The sequence below is a fragment of the Hermetia illucens genome, chromosome 3, assembly GCF_905115235.1.
Source record: "Hermetia illucens chromosome 3, iHerIll2.2.curated.20191125, whole genome shotgun sequence".
In the NCBI taxonomy this organism is placed as follows: Eukaryota; Metazoa; Arthropoda; class Insecta; order Diptera; family Stratiomyidae; genus Hermetia; species Hermetia illucens.
The window spans coordinates 98,193,199-98,208,374 of NC_051851.1; the positions used below are offsets into that span (position 1 = coordinate 98,193,199).

The 15,176-nt window shown below is 42.8% G+C and overlaps 2 protein-coding genes across 3 annotated transcripts in view; one reads left to right on the top strand and one right to left on the bottom strand.

Annotated features, from left to right (window-relative positions):
- LOC119652830 (ectopic P granules protein 5 homolog) overlaps positions 1-6,122 on the bottom strand; it is a 60,723-nt gene extending 54,601 nt beyond the window's left edge. For both annotated transcript variants that reach the window (XM_038057159.1, XM_038057158.1), the window contains exons 1-3: positions 5,905-6,122; positions 5,165-5,847; positions 4,981-5,101 (exon numbers count right to left, since the gene is read on the bottom strand). In XM_038057159.1, coding sequence (XP_037913087.1) covers positions 4,981-5,101; positions 5,165-5,847; positions 5,905-5,934 — 834 coding nt within the window. In that variant the 5' untranslated portion in view covers positions 5,935-6,122. The remainder of the gene's footprint in view (positions 1-4,980; positions 5,102-5,164; positions 5,848-5,904) is intronic.
- Positions 6,123-12,608: 6,486 nt separating this feature from the next.
- Positions 12,609-14,923, top strand: LOC119652834 (discs overgrown protein kinase). Its single transcript, XM_038057168.1, has 2 exons — positions 12,609-12,769; positions 12,826-14,923. Exon 2 carries the CDS (start codon positions 13,287-13,289, stop codon positions 14,451-14,453), a length of 1,167 nt encoding a protein of 388 aa, XP_037913096.1. The 5' UTR covers positions 12,609-12,769; positions 12,826-13,286; the 3' UTR covers positions 14,454-14,923.
- Positions 14,924-15,176: the final 253 nt, after the last annotated feature.

Below are 15,176 nucleotides of genomic sequence, written 5' to 3' on the forward strand. Positions count from 1 at the left end.
AGCGTCGATTGTGAATGTTGAAGAAACCTGGGTTCGTCAGTGTGATTCAGAATCCAAGCAAGAATCGAAAAAGAAAAAATAACACCAAAGAAAGTAACTAAATAAAGAACTATGAATCCCCTTGAATGCAGTGGGTAACATAGTACTACATGAAGTTTAAGGGGGGCTCCCATATATGCAAAAGGGAGGTGTAAAATTCTTTTTAAACCAAATATAGTCGTGTAGGGTATCAGCCGAAAGGTCTCAATTATTACTTTTCGAAGCAGATGTTAATTTTGGGATTGATTGCAAAAGGGAGGAGTGGGGTTAATTATTCGTTCTCAGAAACTACCCAACCAACAAATCTGAAAAAATCATGGTATCGATAACATACCAGTATTTCGCAGAATTTAATATCGGCTATATTTAACATATATTCGCTACTGTTTCCCAATAAGGACGATAGGATTTTGACTGCTCACTGACGCCATATTGCCGCATTTCTGGCTAAATCACTACTTTAACAAGCAGAATTATCGCTACTGGAGTGATACAAATCCGAGACTACTTCATTAAACACCACTACACCTAGAGAAATTAACGGTTTGATGGAGTTTTGTGGTACGATGAAATTATTGGGCCATTTTTTCAAATCAACGAAGGCCGCACGGTTACTATCAATGGAGAACGCTATTGAGACAGGTTGGCGGAATTTTTCTTTCCGAAAATTTATGAAATCGATGTTTTATATTTTTAACAGAATGGGGCGACATGCCATACCGCAACTGTTCCACTGAATTTATTGCGTAGAAAGTTCGGCGAGTCCTTTATTTCACGAAACGGTTCTCACAACTGGCCACCAAAAACATGCGTTTTAACGCTGTTAGTCTATTTTTTGCGAGCAGTTATTTGATAGCATATTATTTAAAACACATCAATTTTGATAATATTTTGTGTATTTTATTGCAATTTCAAATCTTGTCGTCCTTATTGAGAATTCCCATATAAGTGGAACTATCGTGCAGCCAATTGTCATAAAAATCAACAAAACTTATACCTGAAGCGTTCAGGAGGAACGTGCAGGAAATTTGCTGTCTTGCAGATTACTTACTAAGGAAGCTATCCTAACACCTAGCAGCTAGGGATAAAATGCACCACCAAAATTGAGAAGAAGAAGAAATTTGAAGTCCGGTACGGATAATCGGCAGGAGTCGTCTGATTTGGTGACTGGGTCGGGCTCTCGTAATGGACAGTACGGCGTCGAAACCGCTAGTCGTGGGGCGGTTTGACGTCTAGGCGCCGCGACAACCAGGAGCACAGCTTCGTCTGCTGCATTTCGCCACAATCTGTGGCGACCACTTCGGCAGCGGATGAAATGGACTGAAGAAATGAACCTCTTCATCATCCGCTCCTACTACGAAATAACGGCGGGGCGGGTACAACATCTTACCGCCCCTTGTTGCACCAGAGATTGGTCGAGCGTCTCCCGCAATTTGCGCACGTCACTGTGCAGCGAGTCGCAGACCAACACCGCTTTATTATTTGCAGCGACACAATCCCGGCCACCATCAGGGAGCGTGTTCGACTTGAGGTCATGGGGGAAACTAGTGACCGAGAGTCGATGGGGGCAGAGGCGGCGGCTTCAACAATACCACGCCGCACTGCAGGCAACAGTTTCAGTACTCGCCGAAGCACTTTTCTCCACCGTCCAGCTGAGGTTTCCGCTGAGGTTCCGGACGAATTCCAAAGAGCGTGTGTAGAATTCTCGAATATGGATCCTTTGCATAGACCAGGTATTCCCAGGCTCTATGCATCTCCAGCAACTCCGGGAATTCTATCTCAAATCAATGATGAGATTGCGTCTCGGCTGTGTGCTGATATGTCGCTGCTGCAACTACAATCACTTGTGTATTGTGGTGCAATTGCGACTATCAGATTGCACGGTCAGAAGATTCACTTTCATGTTATTGGTTTGAGTAACCAAAGAGATCCACCATGGAAAATTCGTCTGGAACGTCGGCGGGATTCACTAAGGCAGGACATTGCTAGACTGATTCAGATTAGCACTGGCAGTGCCAGCAGAAGGGTGAGAAATAAAGTTCAGAGGGTTTACCGGAACAATGCCATCCTCAGTGAGATCCCCGTTGAAATTCTGGACACACTAAAATAGAAACTTTCTGTCATATGCAGTCGGTTACGACGGTATGACGAAAGTCATTCCAGACGTGTCCAGAATGCAACAAACGCGAGGAACCAGCGGAGTTTGTTCAGATCTCTCAATGAATCCCAACAGAGCGTCCAGACAGTTCAGTTTTCGGTAACGGAAGCGAAAGAATATTGGGATTAACTTTGGGGGGTACCCGCCCAGTATGCTGAGCATACTGAGTGGATCACCGCTGAAAGCACCCGCCAGGCGTACTGGCATGAATTTTCCGGATGTTACCGAAGAGGAATTTCGACGAGCCATAAACAGCTCGAAGAACTGGAGGGGCCCTGGTCTGGATCGGGTGCAGAATTTCTGGTATAAGAAATTTACCAGCGTACACAGTCGGTTGGCACGCAGTATAAATGAGATCATGCGTCAGCTGGAGGAGTTTCCACGCTTCCTCACTGCGGGGATTACCTACCTTATCCCTAAGAAGGACGCGGTGCAGGACCCCGCAGACACAAGACCGATTACTTGCTTGCCAACCCTCTACAAATTCATCACGTCCATTATTAGTGGAAGGATCAATGCGCAACTCGAGACCAACAACATTTTGTCCCAGGAGCAGAAGGGCTGCCGAGTTGGGTCGAGGGGTTGCAAAGAGCAACTCATTATCAACTCGGTAGTTGTAGGACAAGCAACTAGAGACGAAAGTCTTTAGTTGCTATTTCGATTATGCCAAGGCTTTTGATAGCGTTCCGCATACTGACTAATCGATATCCTACATCTGTATCGCATTGATCCGAAACTAATAAAATTTTTGGTGGCATACCACCTTATCAGTGATACATCTGAGGGTGCTAATACCTCAGAGCCCATCCGTATACGGAGGGGCATCTTTTAGGGGGATTCGTTGAGTCCCCTTTGGTTTTGTATGGTACTGAACCCCCTCTGTTGCGAATAATAGACATGTTCAGCGGTGATATTCGGATGGAATTTTGATTAGACAAGTGTCGAATCCGAGCCATACGCGAAGGTCATCACGAGCTGCATCCCGGACATAGCATTGGTGACCTCCACATCGAAGCTATTACCAAGACAGACTTCTACAAGTACCTAGGAATTCTGCAAGGAACCCATGTTCGAGTTGGTGATCTGAAGGATACTTTGCTGTCCGAATTCCTGCGACATGTAAAGCTGATGCTGAAATCGCATCTCTCGGGGAAAAATAAAATAAGCGCTTTGAATATATTCGCTATCCCTTCAGTGGCTTATGCATTCGGAATATTGCCGTGGACGAAGACCGATCTGGAAAACGTCCAGCGGCGGATACGGACAACTATGTTCAAATTCCGAATGCATCATCCAAAGTGTGCCATGGAGCCGATGAATCTGGCTCATGACATCGGAGGTAGGGGCGTGGTTGACGTGGCGGCACAACATCATCGCCAAGTCGACTCGCTGCGCGCCTATTTTTACAGTAAAGAGCAGATGAGTCTCTTGCATGCGGCTGTCTGTAAGGCAGACTGTGGACTGACTCCACTTAGCTTGAAGGATCGATCTTTCAATCCTTTGAGTGGGGTGAAGTCGGACCAAGAGCGGATCGATGAATGGAAGTCGAAGGTAATGCACGATAAACACGTGAATTGTCTTTAGCAGCCATTTGTCGAACAGATGGCTGTGTGCTGGGGAGCTCTTTGCTGAGATTGAGGGGTTCATGTGTGCCATTCAGGACGGCGTGGTTGCCGCTTATAAAAAACTCATCATGAAAGAACGGGTGGAGAACGACCGGTGCAGAATGTGTGGTTCGGCGTTGGAGGCTTTGGACTATCTCATTTCTGGCTGTACAGTTATGGCACCGGTGCAATACATCACCAGGCATAATGCTGTATGTAAGGTTATCCATCAAAACCTTGCATACCAGCATGGGCTGATCACGGGAACATGTCCAGTTTACCCATATGAGCCGCAAGTAGTACTTGATAGTTCTGCTTACAGCATGTATTGCGACCGGCGTTCTGACTGATCGCCATACTCCACATAACAAGCCTGACTTACTGTTAGTTGACAAGGCAGGTCGCTCCGGCAATATTATTGATGTTGCTATCCCCAATAATAGCAACATTGAACGGAAATACGTGGAGAAGAAGGTGAACTATGAGCCATTGGCTCAGGGAATCAAAGAAATTTGACGTTGTAGTTCCCATAATATTGTCAGCTACAGGTATTGTACCTAAATTTCTCACGGCTTCCCTTGATTTCCTGGGACTTTCGCATAGTCTGGTTCATGCCGACACCATTCTGCATACGTGTTCGATGTTGCAGGGTGCTCTCGACGGATTCTCCCATTAACCTACCACCGGCCACCACCACCAGTGCCCCTTTAGTTTTTATTATAAGTAGGTAGGATCGCCCGAGCATAAATGCTTAGCACTTAGTGCTAGTATTAGGTAAAATCCGGCATCTGCCGAGATTGTGATAACTCGGAAATATAAATGCATTATATTCACTATGTGAAAAATGTACTACATTTGAGGGGGATTACTTGGAACCATACTTTTTTCACATTAGGCCACGATCTCATCAACCAGACCTCGTAAACGTATAATTGTTTAATGTGTACCTATCTACCGAACAATACGCAAGAATACAAAACACACTCCAACAATCCTTCCAAGCATTGCCTACTCAGCAAGGACAACATATATCCCCCTTTTTTGTTCTATTCTGTTTTATTTCTACGTACTGTCTCCAGTAATGTGCCTGTGCCAGCCTTTAAATGAATTGGATTGTCATAAATTTATTTTGGCCCTCTGTTCTGCTAAATCGGAAAATTGCAAAGATAGTACACTTACCTCCGCCTTAATTTGTTTTGCTTTGAACACATTCAGTATGTATCTCTCGCAGAGCAGCTTCTGAAAATCTGCTAAAAGTACCGACGTATTTTCCAGTTGGTTAGTGTCAACACACAGGACCCTGCAAATTAAAAATATATTAGCTAAGTCGGTAGTCACATTTCCGGACAAAATATGTATTTACTCGTATATCACCGCCGATTTCACCACTTTTCCATCTCCACATGTTCCCTGCGCCTCGGCTCTTCTCGACTCTTTGATCCAAATGTGCTCAGCTTCCCTCATTTCAGCTCCTTTCGAATTTTTTATGTCATTCAGAATCACAGCGATTTCTGTCCTAAGCTCCATGTATGTGTTCAGCAGAAGGTACAGATCGTGACCCTTGAAATTCTCCTCTAAGGAGTCATTCAAAAGTCGCTCCTCAAACAATTTCATTCGTTCGATTTCTGGGCAGTAGTAAGCTTCTTCCAAATCCCTGACCATGAGCGGCTGGTGAGCGGACTTCGGCGTGGTGACCTCGGTATTTCGAGCAGAAGTAGAGCTACTCTGCAGCGGTTCCACATGGCAACATGATCGTTCCACAGGGTCCATCTTTATATCAGTGTTTCCTTCTTTCGAATTAATCCGCTCAACAGGTTTTTCGGAAACACTTTTTGGGGGTGCGCTGCCAACTTCCACAGTATTTTTTTCATCCGAACTAGAAATTTCACAATCGATAGGGGAACTTTCCGCGCGGCCGTCCTGTTCAATTTGCTCTTTGGGTGAACGGGCGACTAGATCTAGCGACGATATTGCTTTGGATAAGATGCGCTCATTATCCAGAATTTCATCTTGGGTTACAGGTAACTGCGTCTTGGTTTTCTTTTTCTGAAATCAATGTAAACATTAAAGTAACAACGCAGCAGAACTTCATTTGTGACTCACTTTGGTCCTAGGTTTTTGTAGAGTCGCCATGTTTTAATCTAAACATTCCTCGGTTATCGATAATCAAAATTATTACCGCTTATCTCTAAACAGCGCCCATACGAAAACTGCACAGTTGTTATGTATACACAGCCAAGAGTCAGTGCGGGAAGCAAAACAAAGCTATCAATTCACTAGAATGACTGAGTTTGGAAACAGCTGACGAATTTTGGCATTTGCTTTCAGTGGCAAGTGTATAAGAGAATTGCAAATCTCTCGGAGAACAGTGAACTGACAGTTTGCAATGTTCCGTTAAGTTTCGTTGAGTATAAGATCAATCGTTGGGTCTGAACTTGTCTGGAATTTCAAAAAACAGTAAGGTATGGAGATGTTTTTACACAATATTGACCAACGGAGAATGCAAACAACTGGCAGGCAGGCAGGATTCTCGATTAAACGTGAATAATATTGAAGCGTTGAGGTCTGATTTAGATACGGAGGATGGCTACAATGTTTTTGTCTGCGCCTCAATGTTTTCATGTACATCCCAGTAAACGGGAGTTTTAGCCCACCTTTTACTGTTATTGGAATCTGATTTTCCAGGGTCTCTATCGAATTTTGGTCATTTTATAATGTTTATTGTTCGGGTGCTGTTATTTTCCAATTTTAAGGGTTATACGTGACAAAGTGGTTGTAAAAAATCCAGAAGGTCCGCAAAGAGTTATTTGCTGCTAAAGGGCACAAATTGCTTATTCAGATCCTGCTCCTGCTCCATGGTCCATGTTTTTTATTTATAATATCAAAATCTTTAGGATGATCCCGGGGAAGACAACTGCAGCGATTCTTCAGAAGTTAATGTTCATTTTTACTTAATATATTTTAGTTTATTTTCATTATTAAAGTGCTTCGATTTGTCTGTTTGTCACGCGCACTTGTCTCAGAAACGGCAGTACCGATTGACACGAAAATCATGTTCAAACATGTCGTACAAGGTATGGAAAGGCCGAGGAACTCGCAACAGCCCTTCGGAAAAGACGCATTGGTCTCCCGATGGTCTAGTGCCAAAAGCTGCGAGAAAAAACGGGAACATGTTGAAAATGGCTGTAAACTTGTCTATTTTGCTAGCCCACACACTCAACGCGCTCCCGTCATTTGCTTTTGACCCAATTGTGGGAGTTTCATGGTGGTCGTGGTTATGCCTACATCGCGGGCAGAGCTCCTTGTAAGCTCAAGTGTGGAGTTGCGCTGCACAACTCGGATGTTAAATAGGCTTCGCATCCACTGGTATGAATACTGAGCCTGTATTCAGTATAAATCAGTACCGCTGTGCCAGTAATGCCGGGGCTTTGATTGTGGTCTCGAAACCAATCCGCGTCCGAAAAGAACCGTGGTATTAACCTACACGGCAGGTATGTTAAACCCTTAGGACGTTCATGTCAGCGTAACTGAAGTCGACGACATCGCATCTGAGCTTTGGAAAGCGAAGAGCTGGGACCCAACACTGTAGCTCAATGAATTCTTGAATCGCGTTATTAAGGAAGGTAGAACACCATCTGTTAAGACCAAAAAGTAAAGTTGGAAGTGTGGTGGGTGTATCAAAGCCGTTTCGTGTCTCTGTTGATGTTCATTAAGGAAGCGCCCTCTCACCACCCCTCTTTGTTCTTGTTATGGACACTCAAATGACGTCTAAATTCTAGCACGCTATACATTGCTTGATGCAAAGATGTCTTCCTAGCGTCTAATAGCAAAAATGATCTCGAACAACTTGTCCAAAAATGGAATGCAACACGGTCTCAGATTAAATCTGAATACAACTGAATTTTCAACGACCGATCCCCATGATACAGGCACAATCACTGTCAATGGCAGTGACTTGGCCAAAACTGAACGATTTCAGTATCTTGGGTTAATGTTATCAGGCAATGGAGAACTGCGTTGTGAAATTGCTTCACGCATTCGCGTAATCTGGATAAAGTGGCGTTCCATAACCGGTGTTCTTTGTAATCAACGTATCAATGAACTTCTCAAATTTAAACTTACCGCAGTGTCGTCTGCCCTGTCGCCCTTTATTGTTCTGAGTGTTGGCGGACTATAAAAGACAATGAACAACGTCTTCCGGTAATGACGACAAAGATGTTGCGTTAGACTAGTGGCATAACATGCTTTGATCACATCCGAAATGAAGATATCCGCGACCGATATGGGGTTCCACCGATCTTAGAAAAATTGCGAGAGAAGCGTCTTAGATGGTATGGTCACATAATTTGCACTAACCAGAATCTTCTCTGGTCTAAACATTGAAGTCGGTGGAAAGAGACCCAAGGTCGGGTGAAACAACGGTGGCTTGAAGCGCCAGATGGGGATTTAGAAGCTTCACTATTGCATCCAGATGGCGAAACTGATCACGACGAGCCGACCCCGCATGTGAACGGAACAAAGGTTAAAGAAAAAGACGAAGACTAACTCCTACTAATGAAAGGCGGTATTTGTTAAAATTGTATCACGTCACTTTTTTCAAGGTTTAGTATGAAACAAAACCTTATTAAACTCGGTTTATTGTCTTTCTGTCCATTCGTCTATCTGTGTGCCTGTCACATCCATTTTTTCAGGAACGGTTGCTCCTATTGATACGAAATTTAGTGGAAAGGTGGGAACTTTGAATCCCCTTACATGTTTAGATATGGGATTAACTGTTGTTTAACCAATTCGCATTCAAAACTTGAATTCTATATTGCATTTTCTTGCGGTTTTGTGAACTAAAGTGTAGAGCGTGTAAAGCAAATTATAATCATTGTTACGTATGTGAACGTTCTGGTTGGGTGTTTAGTCGATACTGGAATTTAGAGATGGCTATGTGATGTATGTAATTATACAAAAATGATAATATTCTTAAAGTGTAATATCACATTACCATCACCGACCGCAACCCAAATATTACAACATCACCGCGTTATCTAACATCACTGGACTACCTAACATCACCACATTACCTACCATCACCGCATTGCCAAAGTGAGGGTGATAATACTATTGTGATAGGTATTGTTTTGCAATGTAATATCAAAGTATAAAACATCACGGTCGATGCACACCTCGATTATCGCTTGCGAATCTATTGTAGTTATGATTGCCTGTTCTTTTGATCGATAGGCCAGTAGCTTACTCCAAAATACAATTTTATTTTATTATGTATATATTATGTTCTTTTGGCTGGGTTTGGGTTGGTTGTCTTCGGACTAAAAAGTTATTTCGGATGCATGTGAATATGAAGATGCAGATTCTTGGCTTTACTAATTTGTAACTGATTGATTTGAAATGTTATCGCTTGGTAATGAATGTCGGCTACTCATTGATGTGTGTATGGCGTTGGCCTACGTAAGATTTCCTAGTATAAGTGACTGAAGCGACTGTGGAGTGCCGATGCCGAATATTGGTTGTAAATCTTTCCACTCGGCTGGAATTATTTCGATTTTGTGTGTACTAGACTGAGTGAAGTAATGGTCGTTCACAAAAATCATGATTCCCTGTTCTTTGCATTTAAAAGATAAATATGCACGACTTAATACCTCTTGCAAGAAGTATTCATTCATTCTTCATTGATACCTATTTGGATTGCGGTACAACTTATGCTATGAATGTAATGCAGGGCAAATCAATTTAGCAATAAGTAATATTTGGTAATATCGGCTACCTAGTGTTAATATTTGATGTTGATGATGTAACATCATTGGTTCGGTTAGGGCAATGAAAGATAATGTTTGTGATATTGCTTTGTAATACTACTATTAAAGTGATGTTTTGCCTACCTCTACCTATTTATATTAAAACAGTATATCTATATTATTTTACAACAATTACAATTTTCAGTGAGCAGTCAAGATAAGAAGTGGGTTCCTCATCCTTTTTGTGAATGTCGTATACGCTGGGCTCCAGAAGAAAAACGTTGTCTACAATTTGGAACGCCAATGCTGTGGAGACAACCCTTAAATCACGAAAGTGATTATTATTTTCTTATGACGTGACTTTAAATACTTAGAAATAAATCCAAATATTTTAGACCCAAATTAAAAGGTGACATTTGGACATCGAAGGCCCACAAAAATGTTATCTACTCTGGAAAGGATGCCTGGGATTATGAAAACAAAACCTAAGCGCTGGCAGTGATAAATGGGGCCACACAATTTTATAGCTTATGATAGGTATTGAAAGAAATTTGTCCAATGGCGAGGGGAGAATATGGGCTCGTCCCATCGTTTTAGTAGCAATGAATTGTGCTGGGGACGGATTATATGGTAAAAGTGGAATTTTCAACACCCCTAAAAAAGTTATGAACTTTCAAATTAGGAGTTTTTTAATATCATCATGTTATATTCGTTTTGAGAATGAAGGGGGTCCTAAGTCCGCATCAACTTAATGCAGGACCGGACCAAGACCATTTGTTTTGAGAATGAAGGGGGTCCTAAGTCCGCATCAACTTAATGCAGGACCGGACCAAGACCATTTGGTCCGGTCCTGCATTAAGTTGATGCGGACTTAGGACCCCCTTCATTCTCAAAACGAATATTTCAGCTCTGGCCAAGCTCTGGTCAATAAGGCGGATTTGCGCTCAATATAATTCGTAGGCATGTCGTGTTCTACGAATTACATAAAGGAGCATTCAACATCCGCGAGCCGCTACGGTCACGCTGCTCCCAGGGCAGAGGTGAGGCAGCGTCTGACGATTTGCCTCTGCCCTGTAAGAAACCGTAAAGCCGTCGTCGCTTGACTTTTTTTTTTATCATGTTTAGTCCGGATGGCTCAAGTGGTTAGAGCGCTGGGCTGTCGTAGCGGAAGGTCGAGGTTCAAATCTCGCTGGGGGCAGAGGAATTTGTTATCGTGATTGGATGTCGGACACCAGTCGACTCAGCTGTGAATGAGTACCTGAGTCAAATCAGGGTAATAATCTCGGGCGAGCGCAATGCTGATCACATTGCCTCCCACAGTGTACTGTGATGTACCGTTACGGTCGTGAATGAAGTGCTCTAACACACTTCAAGGCCTTGATCCAATATGGATTGTTGCGCCAACGATTATTATTATAGTTTAAAAATTTAATCCGACTCAGTGAGGGGGGGGGGGGAATATATGTAGAATTAATTAACTAATCCCATTAATAATGGGATAATGGTGGGCACCTCTTAAGAAATTATGACGCCCTCAATTTGGACTATTTTCATATCAAAACGGTAGGGTTTGCCCTCCTTAAAAATTTATGCTGCTTCAAATGGGCAACGGCTTAAAGGAGTAAGGTTCATTATTCAAATTTTATAGTGATGGTGTCAAAACCTCACTAAAGGACCATCCCTTTCTAAGGGGGTGACTGCCACAAGTTTTTGTCGGGTTTAAAGGAGAGAGGCCCTTCCCTTCCCCTCTATAAACGGGGATAGACTTGAGAATTCAACGTTTACCCTTCAAATTCATTATTTTATTGGTCACATATCGAAAGTAAGGTACGACACAGGAATTATGTTATTTATTGATTAGTTATAAACTTTAATTTTCACATTTTTCCGTTTCGTTTTACATTCTGGAACGTTACATCATAGTCAAAAACTGGCGGCCTCGTTGTTTCAGTAAATTTTAGGGATGATGAACCGGATACGTTTTTTACGCCGCTACTCTTTGAACTTGCTTCATGCTTTTAACTATTATGACCTTTGTAGTACCTGTACGCCAAATTTTGTACTTCTAGAATGGATTTAAGGGGTTTTCAGATAAGTTTCTAAAGTACAGTAATATGCCATTATCTGAGTCCATAGATCCATCATTGTTAAATTTATTTCAAATTCGAATTTTCTGAGAACTTCACTTTTTGCAGAACACATTTTAAGCTCTCACTCCCTTATATTTCACATGATATACTAAGGTACTAATTGAACCGTTTCATTTGATACCCCACATGACCATATTCTGAGTCGCATATAAGAGGTCCTCCCTTTAAGGTCACAGTGTATGTAAACAGTTTCACAGACTGCGCATTCTCACCAAATTTCGGGCGATTTTTCAGCCGTTTCCGAGTAGATCAGATGTTGCAGGCAGACAGCCTTTGGATCGATTTTAATAACGTTGAATTCTAGACTTTAACTACGTTATTCAAATCGATAGAAACTCAAGCTTATAACTTTACAAATTTGACAGTACAGTTGAAAATCGCAACGAAAAATATGTAATAAAATAGGCTTAACTCAAACATAAGATTGCATAGGTGCCACGAAATATGGGAATCATGATTATGGGGTTGTTGATGGTTTCAAACTTAAAGTTGCTTCAAAACGTACATTCCCCAATTTTCAAAAATGTTCCGACAAGGCAGTTTTGGGCGTTTCATGAGGAGAAATACTACCATATCATACATTGTCCCTCAACAGCGGAATAAAGTAGTATGCGGAATGCAACCTCTATCATATTTCACATTAAAATAAGAATAAGGAAAACGATGCTTATTGTTCAAACACAGAAATATGGGTAATTGCAGTAGGTGCATCTCCCTTCGTATAGTAGCTTGCATTTCGCATTAAGCCGAAAAGTCCGATTTAAATAAACTGCTGCTGCGTTGCGAACCAAATTCATTGTCGTTTTACCTGATTCACTTCACCATTTTAAATATCTCCGCACTTACTGTTGGCAGTACTTTCTGCTCAGGGGGCAGTGGCGGCGTTTGCGTGAGCGCCGCGTGTTCGCGGCCTTTTTCGTGTGTTTGTAGTGGCAATAAATGAAACTGAGTGCAGAATGGAGTGTCAAATGATTCTTTTTGTCAAAATGGCGAATAGAAATTGAAGGAAATTATCAACTCGTTCCTGCAGACCGTGTGTTCGTTCAGGTTAATTTATCGAGCAAAATAGAGAAGGTGGCCGAGTGCTGGAGTTATCGGAGTGCTAGATTCAAACCCTGCTATTGTTTCAGGTTGAAAGTAAATTTGATGTTTTTGTGACAAGACGGGCGATTGAAAAGTACTGTAAACTGGTGGTGTCCGTGTCCGCGCCACGATACTGGGACTTGTGCATTTCCCCCACGTACTCCATGGTTTTCATCAGTCTGCCGTTATCCACGGACGCTTGCCACTTTTACGCGAGAACAATAAAAACCTACGACGGAATTCGACAAGCTGTTTTTTCGTCACGTTTTCTCGAACGGGGGAAGTGCTTTTAGAGCAGCGGATAAGTCGGACATAAGGAACTGGCAGAAGAAATGGGAGCATTAAAGGCGGGTGTGGATTTATAAACAGTTGAAGTTGAACGCGTGTACGTGATCGTTCTAAGAGGATTGTTACGACTTCGCGGAAAAGTCGGTCCTGTGGTCGGAGTTGTAGGAAATTGGTCCGACGAGCAAGTCATCGAAAGTAGTTAGCTGCGTGACCTTTCGACATGGAACTGCGAGTGGGCAACAAGTACCGCTTGGGTCGGAAGATCGGCTCGGGCTCTTTCGGAGACATCTACTTGGGAACAACAATAAACACAGGCGAGGAGGTGGCCATAAAATTAGAGTGCATCAGGACGAAACACCCACAGCTGCACATCGAGAGCAAGTTCTACAAGATGATGCAGGGCGGCATCGGGATCCCGAGGATCATCTGGTGCGGCTCGGAAGGAGACTACAACGTTATGGTAATGGAGTTACTCGGACCCTCGCTGGAGGATCTCTTCAATTTCTGCTCGCGACGCTTCTCCCTAAAAACCGTTTTACTGTTAGCTGACCAGATGATTACGCGCATCGACTTCATACACTCTAGGGACTTTATACATCGAGATATAAAGCCTGACAACTTCCTGATGGGGCTGGGGAAGAAGGGCAACTTGGTTTACATAATAGACTTTGGCTTGGCGAAAAAGTACCGAGACGGACGGACCCACAGACATATTCCCTACAGAGAAAACAAGAACTTGACAGGCACAGCCCGTTACGCTTCCATAAACACCCACTTGGGAATTGAGCAGTCGCGACGTGATGACTTAGAGTCCTTAGGTTATGTTTTAATGTACTTCAATCTGGGTACCTTACCATGGCAAGGCCTTAAAGCGGCCAACAAACGGCAAAAGTACGAGCGGATCTCGGAAAAGAAGCTCTCCACGCCGATCCTGACCCTGTGCAAGGGGTTCCCGAGCGAGTTCGGCAACTATCTGAGCTACTGCCGCCAAATGCATTTCGAGCAACGTCCTGACTATAACTACCTTCGTAAGCTTTTCAGAAATCTGTTCCACAGACTAGGATTTACGTATGACTATGTATTCGACTGGAATTTACTTAAGTTCGGCGGGCCACGGAACTCGGCGACGCAGCAGCAGCAGCAGGATGAGACGGAGGTTAGCAACGCTGCGAACAAACAGAGCCTGATAGTGGGAGGGCACGCGGCAGCGGTAGCTAATTCGGGCGGAGCTGGGGTGGTGGGCAGCGGCGTCGGCACGGGAGGCATGGACGAGCCTATGGCAGTAGCGACTAACTCCTCGCGGCAGTACGATACGCCGGAGCGCCGCCCCTCGATCCGGATGCGTACGCAAGGAGTTGTAAATGATGGAATCAGGAATCCAAAATAATGTAACATAGGCGATAGCATGTAACAATTCAAACTAATTCAGAACATATTCAATACCATTTAAATAGTACGATAAAGTAAGTAAATCTATTGATAGTTCCGTATGTGTTAAGTTGAATAGAATTTTCGCTTCTTGTTTATTTGAAATTCTCGGAGCCAGCTGAACTGTGGCTTTCCTTCATGTATAAATGTTTTGAAATTGATTTCGAAATTCGTACCATATACATGTCATTTAGGAAATTTTATGACGAAATTAATTGCTAATAAAAGAAATATGTAACGTATAAACAAATCGAAGGAAGAAACAAGCAAAATCCTTGATAGTAAATATATATTTAAAGAAAATTTTATCATTTTTTAATGTCTAGTAGGATTTAAAACATTTTTACACTAACTACAAAGTAACGAAAAGCAGATGGAGTTAAGATATATATCATCAAAAAAATATTAAATAAAGGGCTTTTAAGTGTACCTAAACAGATTTCTTTTTCCGCCTGCCACGGGACGGGGCCGTTTTCGCTTTCACAGACAGAATTGCATTGGCCTCGCCGATTTCATCACTGCACCGCGTTGTCTTCATCTATCCGGAACTCGACTAAGTCAGACATGGTTCGCCTCCCGTGAGCACTTTCTGACTTGGCTTGTTGTGATTTCGAAATGTTCGAAAATAAAATCTGAACCCGGAATATCGGCAATAACTAAACTTAACAGCCTAATTAGAAAT

Bases quoted from the DNA above. Each gene is read 5' to 3' on its own strand.
- LOC119652834 (XM_038057168.1), top strand. From the start codon at position 13,287: ATGGAACTGCGAGTGGGCAACAAGTACCGCTTGGGTCGGAAGATCGGC.